We start from the raw sequence: 13868 nt of genomic DNA on the forward strand, positions 1-13868 counted from the left end.
CGCATTGGCTTCCATATAATGAATAAACTCAATTTATTTGTATATGGAAGAAATCCGCAACACCTTTGGCGAAAAAAATTCTAAAAAATCAACGGTAACTTTTAGCCACTTGAAACTTGCACATTATCAGACTAAAATTGAAGGGGCTAAAAAACTGTGTACTCACAAAAATTCTTACACTTCCGAGAAAAAAGTTTGAAATTTAGGTGAAAATTTGTTGCACTTTTTTGTAGTTTTCTACAAATTGTTACACTTGGGTTTAAATGCGGTTTGTCTGAGAATGAACTGTATTTTAATTGAAAATTCTTAAAAATAAATAAATAAACATAAGTGGCACACAATATCACTTTGAAATGGCGTGCTATAGATATGACCGATACTGCATGTAATACTTCTATATTGGCAGTACGTTGAAAGTACATCCGCCAACATTAGAGTGCAGATATGTATATACTGATGGGCCGAGAAAACCAGCAGCCAATGTACCCAGAAAGGCGTTTGAAAAACAATAAAAAATCAGGAGGGGTGCAGTAACCGTCAATATTTTACAAAATTAAATTTTAATTTTAAAAGCAAAAAAAAATATTTGATGTTGTTGTTTTAGCGGCTACAACAACCCCGCCCAGATAGGCTAATATCTCAGTCGTTGTCGTCAGGTTGCACTAACGTGCAGCCTCTATGGGGTCGGTCCATAGGGACGACGCCGTTAGGGTTGTGGGGTTTTCCGGGCATGCGAAGAGATGTTTCGAGTCGTGAGGGGTCTCTCCGCATGCCGGACATTCGTTCGGCACATCCGCATTTAACCTACTGAGGTAGGAATTTAGCCTGCTGCAGTAGCCAGAGCGAGTTGGCAACTCTGCAATGAGTGAATGGCAAATTTTGTAGGCTCTTGTTAAATCTTTAAAATAAATAATATTAGTTGAAAAAATGAGACGTGGAGGACTTTTTTTCATAAATTGTTAAGTGGTTTTTCGGCTGCATATCAAATATCACTGGCAAAAAGTGAACAGCATACGCGGTGCTTGTGGTTGACAAAGTGTCTCGCGCAGCATCGTCTATAATGGAAAAAAGGTGCGACAAATGCAAAAGTGCGATACGTACAGATGCGGCGACAATTCGTTGTGGAGGGGTATGTGGTAAATACTACCATTTATCAACGAAATGCTGCGGCTTAGACCAATATAGCGTAAATAAATTGGAAGAATTGGAGATACTAAGGTTTATGTGTAATGATTGTTTGCAATATATACACAATGTTGATGACATCCTTAAGGATATGCAGGTGGTCATAAAGCAGAACGGTCAGCAGTTAGCTGATTATAGAAGTGAATTTGATAACGCGCTAAAGAAAAATTAGATGGAAATCAGGCAATTATTGCAAGCTGTAGAAGTAGCATTTGGAGAAAGAATTAAGGCAATGCAGAAAGCTCAAGAGACATGTGTAAAAAGTGTGAAGGAAGTAAACAAAATTCGCGAAATAGCTGACTGCTTTAAGCAACGTAGCGCGCAGATATGCAATGAAATTAAGAGCAACAAAGAAGATAATAAGAAAATGATTGAAACAATAAGTAAGGAAAATGAAAAAATGTGTGCTGAACTAAAGAAAAATGTAAACACTGATGCCAGGGTATCATATGCAGATGTAGCAAATAGTAATAAAACTAAAAGAGAAGCGTTACCAGAGTTGAGAAAAGTACTTCCTCTGATAGTGAAGCCAAGTAGAAAGCATGATGTAGAAAGAACTAAAAATGATCTAAATTCAAAAGTTGATCCTAAGGAGTTACAAATCACTAATGTAGTAGCCAGGCAAAGCGGAGTGGTAATTGTTGAAAGTGCTAATGCGCAAGAACGGGAAAAAATCAAAAATGCAATTGAAAATAACCTTGGAAATAAATATGAAGTAAAGATTCCTACAAAAGTGAAACCAACAGACCTTGTAACTGGTATAAATTACAAATAGCTCAGAGAATCAAACGGCAAAATAACTGTTTAAACGAAACTGACATAAAAATTTTAAAGCAGTACGAAGTAAAGAAAAATGGTAAAAATTACTACAATGTTGACCTGGTCTACGAAAAGGGAGCTTACGTGTGAAAACTAGTTTTCTGTGAAAAAGCTGTTAAAAGTAAGCAACTCGTTTCGTCAGTTTCTCATTATCTCGTTAATTGTTCTCCGCGCCGGACGTCCAGTAAGTGTTGTTGTTGGTCCAGTAAGTGTTGTTGTTGGTCCAGTAAGTGTTGTTGTTGGTCGGAATATTATTATAGTTCATCGTGTAAGTTGCTAGTGTGGAACATTTAAAAAAGTAACACTGAAGAAGTGACGTTTACTGTTTCTGTTGATTATCGTCTTCGCATTTCGCATGAAATGAAACATGAGTGTTGATGAGGAGTTCAGTGCCGTATACGGACAATATTTCCATGAAAAGGATGATGAAAACGATGATGAAAACTATGAAGAGAGCGATGATGATGAAGACGAAGTATGTGTATCTCAGGCAGAAGATGATACCGAACAAACTTTTGTTAAGATGGACCTGTATGTTGTTGATGTAAAGGAGGAGGAGCTGGTAACAAAATTTCTGTCAAAAGATTGTTGTAATAATGAATGCCATACACTGATACCACGGGAAATGATCGAGAGTACGCGGAACAATTGTTTAGAGATGTCGAAAAATGAACTTGATTTAGTGATACTAAGTCCCTAAGATCGCGCCTGATCGTTACTTCGGTATTTTCAAAAGTAAGTATGCCGTCAGTAACATCGACACGTATGCAGATTTACTGCAGTGTGTCGAGGCATCATCACCTGGGGGTTATAATAAAGCTGTATCGGCTGAAAAAGTCGTCTGGTATGAATGGGACAGCTATTTTAAACCACTGTACAAGTCACTTGTTGGAATAACGCATTTCCATCATTTCATAATCTCTACAGATTGTGTAAAAACAAAGAAATTCGCAGACAGTGAAGAAGTGCAGTCCTTTAAGCTTCTGTTAAAACCTATCGATCCTGAAAGGCCGAAAGTTATACAACCAGCCGGTTTATCTTTGGAACGTCAGTGGTACATCTATCACAATCTTCGCAGCTTAGTTTCGGATATATCTAAAGTAGATATTGTGGCTCCATTGCCGAAAGATTTGCCATCGAAGAAACGGAAGGCAAAAACTAGTGAAGATGTTCTCAAACCAGACGAGGAACCAGGTCCATCTTCCTCAGGATCAACACGTAAAAAGATCTCAAGGAAAACGACAACAAAGAAAAATACATAAACTACTCAGCATTATTATTTTTGGCCCATAATACGATAAGCGAATCACAACTCTTAAATATAATTGCTGAGAGACCATCAGCATCAGTGAGCGAGGAATTTTTTATGTATCTTATCCCTTTAATTATGTCCTCATCGGAAAGAACGAGAGCGCCAAAGTCAACGGGAGAAGACATGGTAGAAGAAAGTTCCCGTTGAATACAATCCAAATCATCGTCGGACACATCTTCATCCGAAGCGAAATTAGACGAAAAAAAATCAGCAAACAAGTCGGCCGCATGTTTCACTGACGTAGCTGTGAATTCCTTATAAAAAACTGTTTTGGGTGTGCTTGAGGATTTTCTTTTGGAATTAATGTAGCGCCAAAACATTTTCGGATTATCCCTTACCTCCAGTTCATAGTTCCGAATATACCTTTTGTACAACACTTTGTTTAGCTCATTGAACTCATTTTTATAGGACACCAATAAGTCATAAAAGCGCTGCTCCTTAGTAGACTTATATTTTTTAAGAAACTTATTTCGCAAATTCTTTAGCCGTCTTAGCTTAATAGAAGACCATGGCACCTTAAAATTTTTGCTATTGAAAGTTGGAACATATTCAGTGCACAGCTTTGCAATATTAGACTTGAAGATGTCAAAACAACCTGCTACTTCGTTGTCGCCAAACAGAACTTGCCAATCAAACTCACTAATTGCTGAGTCTAAGAGATTAAAATCGCAACGAGCGAAATTGAAAGTAGTTTTAGCGTTTGTAGGAGGTAAGTCAAAAAATTCAGTGAATTGCATCTCCAATAATACAGGCACGTGATGCATGTTCGGCGGAGAGATAGAAGAAGCAGGTTGCGAAATACTAAAATCTATGTTAGAGCTAACAAAAATTAAATCGAGTAAGCGATGCAGGCTATTATGCAAGCTATTCACTTGAACCAAACCTAAACTAAGCAGACTATCAATAAGATATGACTCGCATGAGTTACAGATATTCGATGGTGTTAGAGATAAATCATTGCCCAAGTGTAACCAACTAAGATTAGGTAAATTGAAGTCCCCAAAAACGCATAACTGATTATCACCCACGGTACGGCCTATGGTAAGCACATTATCAACGTGCGCTCTATAGATGTTTTCACTACTTTGCGGCGGAATATAAGAAGCGCAAATATAAACTGAGCCCTGCGATCCACGAACACACACACATAACTGGTCCAGCAATGTATCACTAACATGTAAAGAAATTGGCACCGCACTAAGGCTGCCACGAACTGCAATCAGCACACCTCCTCCCCTGCTACAACCTGTCTTGATAGCATCTCTATCCTTACGGAAGACATCAAACAGACTGGGATCAAAGAATTCTGCGTTCAAGAAATTCGAGTTCAGCCATGTTTCAGTTATCACAAAAACATCAAAATCCATATGTGAGCTAAGCATACGTACCACATCTGACTTACTTCTAAGCCCAGAGGTATTATGGTAGTAGATTCTAATACGTTTATGTGCATGGGAAGGAGTCATAAGAGCTACTCCTGTTGTGTTGGTTTTTCCACTTTGCGAAAAAAACGGAAAGGCCGAACAGATACATTAACAGGCCAAAACTCTGGCTTCATCAGATTATCATAGTGTTGATCACAGACACCAAGCTTAAAATTAATATGCGTGAGCGAGTTCGTATCCGACCCGTTTTTTACCAATTTGAAACATGAAATCTGTTGCTTTTCAATACCGGCATATTTTGCCACATAATCAATTATATTGCCAGGTAAGACTATTGGCAGGAATGATGACAAATGTAGCCACTTAACATTAACACGGGCAGCTACACCAAGTTCATTACAGACATTAGAACCCATCACACGAGTACGCTTTTTGCTTTTCTTATTCCTTCTGTTCTCAGCTGTTAACCAAGCCGAGTAATAAGTAGCATTGGTAGTCACATCTGCATTCGTATTGATAACACTAGCAGCGCCGTTTTCAGCATTATTACGTGCATGATGATTCGCCAGCGTCGAGTTCGCCGCACCAACATCATTAGTATGAACATGAGCAGCTGCATTAACTCCCCCAGTATCAGCAGAGTGCGCAGAAAGCGGAGAAAAAAACACGGGCAAATCATTAGCATTAACGTCGAACGGTGACAAAACATTCTTATCGCCAGCAGGTACAGCGTTAACAGCATCAGCATTAGCGACGTTGGTACTGTGAGAGTCATCAGCAGTTGATTTGTTCGCTTTCTGTGCCGATCCAGGTGGAACGGTGGTAGACGGGTCGTCAACACTCGCAGATTGAGACCAAGTTAATTCGGGTGAAGGCGGAACGACCACAATTGAAGGACGGCAATTGTTATTGCTAAGATTGTCCACAGTAGCAATAGGTGTATTAACAGCACTTTTGAGAGTATTAACCTCAGCAACTAACATTTCTAGGCATTTTGCATTGTTGTTGTCTATGATTTTTCTAGATTGCATGTTGGATTTAATTTCATTTGCCAATATATAAATTTTATCAGAAAAGATTTTGAAATTTGCATTAATGGCACTCGTTAAGAAGTCAATGTTAAGTTTCTGTGAGGCCATGATCGAATCATACGTCTTACAAAGTTTTTCAGGCATATTAACACACTCAATACAAAAATAACCAATATGGCGGTTCCGTTGAAACAAATTAATGTCGTATTCGGACACAATGGTTTCGCAACAGGTGCGATGAAATCGCCTTTTACAAAAGCCACTGCACGGCACTATTAGATTGTCACTTCTTGAAAATGCTTTGCCGCATTTACCACAGGAATTGTCCATTTTGAAGCAATAAAAGAAAACAAACAGGAGCGAACCGAAAACACGTCTACACGACACGACTGTTTGTATATTCATATGTGTATTTTTAGTACACTTCTAAGCAAGTTAGGATTTTCTGCTTTTCACCACGTGAAAAAGCTTCTCATCTTCCATCCGAATCAACCAAAAAGTGAGAAGTGATTTTTTGACACCTAAGCCCTCTTTCCGTAGACCAGGTCACTGCATTATGCAGTACTAGAAGCGGATGTAGAAGTGTTTGCGAATATACTAGCTAAAGAAAGACTCAATGTAGGATGGTAACGTTGTAAAGCGTATGATACAGTGCAGGTCTTGTGTTGTTTCAAATGTAAAGGCTTCAACCATAAGTCGATTAACTGCAAGGGAAAGGAAGTATGCACAAAATGTCATGGTGAGCATAAATCTAGAGAATGCAATGAGGCAGCAATAAATAAATGCATTAATTGTATAAGGGCAAATAAAGAACTAAACCTGGGACTAGATATTAATCATGATTCAATGGACAGAATGTGCCCTGTCTATCAGCAGAAGCTAAATGCAAGGAAAAGAAAAATAGGTTACTAGCAACCAATGAAAGAGCCTGCGAATGCAAGACAAACAACTAAAACATATGAAGCGAAAAGACAAGTGGTGCAACTTGGAGTGTATATATCTTAATATTAATAGTATAACAGCAAATAAAGTTGAACTAGAAGGTATTCTCGAATCAAAAAACCAGGCATTGTATTATGTTCTGAAACGTGCACAACAGATCAAATAATGGACTCTGAGCTAAACATTACTACATACAAATTAATCCGTTGCGATTCCCACAGTAGGCACACTGGTGGAGTGCTAATGTATATACACGAAACTATAGAATTTAACATAGTCTGCAATAAAGCTATTAATGCTAATATGTGGTGTATCATTATAAAAATTAAAAATTGTGCATTGAAATCACGATTGAGAGAATACAAAGGTTGCGCCGATCTCGGTACCGCTATTTTTCTCTTAACGAATTTGACAGAATCGTTGTTCGCATGACGTCACACTGGTGCAACTTGTTTACGTTTTCCTTTGCATCATTTTTTCTTCTTCTTCCATTCTTGCTCACGTTTTGGCATTTCTCTCTCGCAATTGCACCAGTGTGACGTCACACAAAAGTTATTCTCAAAAATCCTCTCTGATCGGCGCAATCTTGTATTCTATCATTCTTGCATTGAAATGGCAAATTGGTGTGCTCTACCGTTCACCAAGTAGCAGTGATGCTGACTATGTTATATATTTAAATGAGCTCATTAATGAATACCTCAAAGAATCAGATAATAATCTAATAGTCGGAGACTTTAACTTAAACATGAATATATCGTCAACATACTCAAACCAGCTTACAAGTTTATTTGCGCAAATGGCAATGATACAAAGAATTAGTTTTAACACGAGAATAACACAGTACTCAGCCACAAAAATTGACTTATTATTCAGCAATAATGATCAAATCAAAACGGAGTGTGGAAGTGAATATAAGATATCCGACCATGAGACAATTTATTTTAAAGTGCCAACTACAAAATATCTCAAAATGAGAACATATGTAACTGTCGTCTCTTGGGAGCACTATAGCGCTGAGAATCTTATACACCTGTTGCGAGCGTATGATTTTAGCCGCGTGTCTAATATTGAAATAGAAAATAGAGTCCAGGTTTTGAATGGTATTCTGACCGAAGCCATGCAAACACTGACGTACGAGAAGAGAATCCATAAGCAGCTGAGAAATAAGTGGTATGACCGTGAGCTAGCAGTACTTAACAAGAGAAAATTTTACTCCTATAATATTGCGATAAGCACAGGCCAATGGCATGATTATAATGTTATTAAAAAACTATATAAAAAAACTATAATATTTAAAAAGAAGAAATATATGGAAAATCAAGTACTTAAAAATGAAGGAAACATGAAATTGATGTGGAAATGTTTGAAAGATACTGCTGAACTGACAAATAGAAGGGAATATATCACACAAAAATAATATTCAAAGGTGAATGCTTTGAGAATAATCACGATATAGCTAATGCATTAAACGGTTATTTCGTGCAGAGCATAGTTCAAATTGCAGCCTTGTTGCTTTCTTGATGACATGTTGCTGATGCTCAACTCAAAATATTATGATATGCTGCAGAAATTGTGTAGTCAAAATTTGTATAATGCTTTTGATTTGCCAATGATAACCAACTCATTGTCAAAATTTTGTTCCTCGAACGCGTGATGTAGACAGAGTTGCCCAAATTTTCGCGTAGAACGTGATGCTCCTTCATAAAAAGTAACACTACCGCATTAATTACAACTCGAATATATCCAGTATTGAAAAAATTACAGATGTTGATGAAATAAGCCTAAAAAGCACGCTAGCAACATTTGAATTCGTAGACATCGAACTAGAAGATATAATGGACATCACTAACGCATTTAAAAACAAACATGGTGGGAAAAAGCTGATGTCCGAGGGTGTTTTCAAGGACTCTATGATGTATATTGCTCACTTATATAAGGACATTATAAACGAATCTCTTAATAGTAGCATTGTTCCAAATTGCTGGAAGATATCAACAATAGTGCCGATGGAAAAAGTTAAAAATACAATGAAGCCAGAAGAACTACGCCCGATTAACACTATACCCGCAGATGAAAAAATTATGGAAACAGTGGTAAAAAACCAACTAGTAGCATTCTTAGAAAAACAAAATGTAATCATACCGGAACAATCAGGGTCCAGAAAGAGTCATTCGTGTGAAACAGCACTGAACATGGTAATTGGGGAATGGAAAGATGATGTAGCTGACAAAAAGGTGGTGGTGGCTGGGTTTTTAGACTTGAAGCGGGCTTTTGAAACAGTTGATAGAGATATACTGCTGGGCGTCATGTATAAAATTGGTATCAGAGGGAAAGCGTTGGAATGGTTTCGAAGTTATTTGAGCAACAGAAAGCAGAGGACGATAATTGGAGATGCAGTATCATCGGTTACTGATGTAAACATTGGTCTACCGCAAGGCTCAGTATTGGCACCAATCTTATTTATAATTTATATTAATGATATTAAAGCATGTTTGAAAAATTGTAAAATACGTCTGTTTGCGGATGACGCATTGGTTAGCATTAGTGGAAAAAATGTAAATAGTGCTATTACGAAAATGCAAGAAGATTTAAATTCTTTGTATAAATTGTTATGCCATAGAAAGCTGAAACTGAACGTAGATAAAACTAAGTATATGATGATTTGCAAGAACCACAACATTATAAGTAATNACTCCTATAATATTGCGATAAGCACAGGCCAATGGCATGATTATAATGTTATTAAAAAACTATATAAAAAAACTATAATATTTAAAAAGAAGAAATATATGGAAAATCAAGTACTTAAAAATGAAGGAAACATGAAATTGATGTGGAAATGTTTGAAAGATACTGCTGAACTGACAAATAGAAGGGAATATATCACACAAAAATAATATTCAAAGGTGAATGCTTTGAGAATAATCACGATATAGCTAATGCATTAAACGGTTATTTCGTGCAGAGCATAGTTCAAATTGCAGCCTTGTTGCTTTCTTGATGACATGTTGCTGATGCTCAACTCAAAATATTATGATATGCTGCAGAAATTGTGTAGTCAAAATTTGTATAATGCTTTTGATTTGCCAATGATAACCAACTCATTGTCAAAATTTTGTTCCTCGAACGCGTGATGTAGACAGAGTTGCCCAAATTTTCGCGTAGAACGTGATGCTCCTTCATAAAAAGTAACACTACCGCATTAATTACAACTCGAATATATCCAGTATTGAAAAAATTACAGATGTTGATGAAATAAGCCTAAAAAGCACGCTAGCAACATTTGAATTCGTAGACATCGAACTAGAAGATATAATGGACATCACTAACGCATTTAAAAACAAACATGGTGGGAAAAAGCTGATGTCCGAGGGTGTTTTCAAGGACTCTATGATGTATATTGCTCACTTATATAAGGACATTATAAACGAATCTCTTAATAGTAGCATTGTTCCAAATTGCTGGAAGATATCAACAATAGTGCCGATGGAAAAAGTTAAAAATACAATGAAGCCAGAAGAACTACGCCCGATTAACACTATACCCGCAGATGAAAAAATTATGGAAACAGTGGTAAAAAACCAACTAGTAGCATTCTTAGAAAAACAAAATGTAATCATACCGGAACAATCAGGGTCCAGAAAGAGTCATTCGTGTGAAACAGCACTGAACATGGTAATTGGGGAATGGAAAGATGATGTAGCTGACAAAAAGGTGGTGGTGGCTGGGTTTTTAGACTTGAAGCGGGCTTTTGAAACAGTTGATAGAGATATACTGCTGGGCGTCATGTATAAAATTGGTATCAGAGGGAAAGCGTTGGAATGGTTTCGAAGTTATTTGAGCAACAGAAAGCAGAGGACGATAATTGGAGATGCAGTATCATCGGTTACTGATGTAAACATTGGTCTACCGCAAGGCTCAGTATTGGCACCAATCTTATTTATAATTTATATTAATGATATTAAAGCATGTTTGAAAAATTGTAAAATACGTCTGTTTGCGGATGACGCATTGGTTAGCATTAGTGGAAAAAATGTAAATAGTGCTATTACGAAAATGCAAGAAGATTTAAATTCTTTGTATAAATTGTTATGCCATAGAAAGCTGAAACTGAACGTAGATAAAACTAAGTATATGATGATTTGCAAGAACCACAACATTATAAGTAATAATGATTTAAGCGATATAAGTCTGAAAATAAAAAACTATGAAATTCAAAGAGTAGATAAAATTAAGTATTTGGGAGTGATAATCGATGAACATATATGTTACTTAGAAAACATAATTGCAAAGAAAATAGGCTTTATGTATAGAACGTGCAAACATATTAATCAACATTACAAAATATTGGTATATCGATCGATTATTGAACCCCACTTTATCTACTGCCCAACAATAATACTGTTAGCAAGCGATATACAAATTAAGAGACTACAAATACAGCAAAACAAAGCAATGCGATTAATATTAAAATGTACTTCACGACCATCGAAGAATACAATGCTAAATATGTTAAATTGGCTTAGTATAAAACAATCAATTACCTATTACACATTGAAATTTATACATAATATAAAATTAGGAATGTTACCAAATTACTTGAGTGATAGAATACATTATAATAATGAGATCCATGATTATGAAACTAGAAGTAGCCAAAATATAAGACTGCCTAGAGTAAGAACGGAATTCGCAAAGAAGTCCTTACAATACGTAGGTTATAAAATGTACAATGAATTACCAAGCGAGATAAAAAACTGAAAATATTAATAAGTTTAAAGAAAAATTATTTTAATATTGCAAAACGTTGAATATGTAATATTTATGTAACACTGAATTTACTTTGAATTAGGTCTTAAAGACCGTAATAATAAAAAAAAAAAAAAAAAAAAAAAGTTGGGCTATTGTTGTCCTGGACTCCCGAGGCAGATGGAGCTCCGTGCGTCAATGTCCGGTGTTTGTGTGCCTAAAGCATCGTTCACTCAAAATCGGTAGGCATGAAATGGGTTATATCTTTTTAATAGGTTTTCAGAAAATAATATTTAATATGTTAGAATAAAGAGAAAACATTCCGTTATAGATACATGTTCGCGAGAGTGTCATATTTTGCTTGCATAAATAAATAAGAGACAATTTCTTTGATAATGATAAAAATTTTCTGAACACCCGTTCTAGAGACTTGTGTAGTCAACTTGCTCTACTAAATTATCTTTAGTTTATGTTTTTCCACGGCTCGCACAGCTCTACTAATTTTGTTTTAAATAAAGACCATGTATTGTTCGATTTGACTTAAATAGGTCATATTCGTAATTTGATGACTTCCAGAACTTTATTCACATCATTGGCTTCAAACCGTTTTAAAGTTAGCTGTGAATAACTCGTTTTCATAAAAACCCACCAACACTTTGCAAAAGGTCCAAAGTAAGGATACAATGAAATAACACTTTGTGCAAGCGCTCCTTCCAGCATATTTCTGGGGTCATATGACCCATTGTGGAGTCTGACCGAGTTTTAATGAGACTGTCTCGATTCTCTCGTACGTGGCCCCCTGTTGCTCAAACAGAGCAGCCTTCACGGCTAACCATAGTCCGCCCGAGCAGCCCCACACACTCACACAGCAGCCACACACAGTCACCACAACACAACAACATAATAACACCACAGACCGTACCACAGCCACTACAGACCACATAACACACACAACCGCACCACCACCCACACGCCGCCGCCAACAACTCCTGGTTCCCCCTACAATCTGCACGGTATGTCAGACCAGGATATTCCGAAATGTGACATCAGTCAAGTGCAACACCTGCCTTGGCTGGTGCCACTTTAGGGCATGCTCAGGTCTGCGTACCACGCGAGATTGGACGGGGAACTTCGAGGGCCCGTGTTGCGCTGCTCGGTCGCAGACTCCAATTGCGACGCCCCCCACCACCACCACAGGGCGGCAATCACCTCAGCAGCACACACAGCCAACGGCGGCAAGAACATACACTTCACTTACACCCCACATCACGACACGTCCCACGACAGCCGGTTCTACGTACCGGAATGACTCGGGTTTCACCCGACCAAGGGCTGTTGTTTCGGCGATCTAACCCCGTTTAGGTCGGCGAAGTATCTCCGAAGTTGTCCGTCCATAGGGCAGCATTCACTACGCATTCTCCTACTCAGGGCTGGCATCGAGTCAAACCCTGGGCCAGAAATATACACCTGCTGTGTATGCCGAAGACGTTTACACCACAACTCCACCTCAGTCAAGTGTAATGCCTGCGAGGGGTGGAGTCACCTCAGGGTCTGCTCGGGACTACGGACTCACAGACAGTGGACCACGTCGTACGTGGCCCCCTGTTGCTCAAATAGAGCAGCCTCCACGGCAACCCATAGTCCGCCCATGCAGCCCCACACACTCACACAGCAACCACACACAGTCGCCACAACACAACAACATACCACAGCCACCACAGACCACATAACACACACAACCGCACCACCACCCACACGCCGCCGCCAACAACTCTTGGTTCCCCCTACAATCTGCACGGTATGTCAGACCAGAATATTCCGTAATGTGACATCAGTCAAGTGCAACACCTGCCTTGGCTGGTGCCACTTTAGGGCATGTTCAGGTCTGCGCACCACGCGAGATTGGACGGGGAACTTCGAGGGCCCGTGTTGCGCTGCCCGGTCGCTGGCATCAATTGCGACGCCCCCCAATACCACCACAGGGAGGCAATCACCCCAGCAGCACACACAGCCAACGGCGGCAAGAACTTACACCTCACTCACACCCCACATCACAACACGTCTCCCGAACCACATGAAGCTCCTCCAATTCAACTGTAACGGGCTACAGAGCAAGATTGAGGAGATAACCGCCTTTATGTGTCGGCATGGTATATTAATAGCTGCGGTCCAAGAGACGAAGTTGCACAGCAATTCAACTTTGTTGAATTGTGCCGGGTACAACGTGCACCGTCGAGATCGCGAGCGAGATAATGGTGGTGGCTTAGCGTTCATAACGCACCACACCGTGCAGTATCGTCTTATCGAAGCAGACATCGACCGCAGGGATACCACCCTAGAATGTCAGGGCATCGCTATCCGGTCAGGCGATGTCGAGCTCGAAATATTTAATATATACATACCCCCTGTCACCTGCTGCCCGGCAGGATATCACCCTGATATAGG

At 38.6% G+C, this 13868-nt stretch overlaps 2 protein-coding genes across 2 annotated transcripts in view; both read left to right on the forward strand.

The window, feature by feature from the left end:
* LOC108365054 (uncharacterized) overlaps positions 1 to 13868 on the forward strand; it is a 55416-nt gene that overhangs the window by 4017 nt on the left and 37531 nt on the right. The window lies entirely within an intron of this gene.
* Positions 6816 to 8104, forward strand: LOC108365053 (uncharacterized). Its single transcript, XM_017618990.1, has 2 exons — positions 6816 to 7018; positions 7287 to 8104. Exons 1-2 carry the CDS (start codon positions 6840 to 6842, stop codon positions 8089 to 8091), a joined length of 984 nt encoding a protein of 327 aa, XP_017474479.1. The 5' UTR covers positions 6816 to 6839; the 3' UTR covers positions 8092 to 8104.

Source organism: Rhagoletis zephyria, unplaced genomic scaffold (genome assembly GCF_001687245.7).
Source record: "Rhagoletis zephyria isolate East Lansing unplaced genomic scaffold, Rhagoletis_zephyria_1.1 Rzeph_scaffold_01758, whole genome shotgun sequence".
NCBI classification, from domain to species: Eukaryota; Metazoa; Arthropoda; class Insecta; order Diptera; family Tephritidae; genus Rhagoletis; species Rhagoletis zephyria.

Excerpts from the sequence above, each read along its gene's own strand:
- LOC108365053 (XM_017618990.1), top strand. The coding sequence starts at position 6,840 with ATGGACTCTGAGCTAAACATTACTACATACAAATTAATCCGTTGCGAT. Across the intron at positions 7,019-7,286 it reads ATTAAAAATTGTGCATTGAA|ATGGCAAATTGGTGTGCTCT; the intron begins ATCACGATTGAG and ends TCTTGCATTGAA.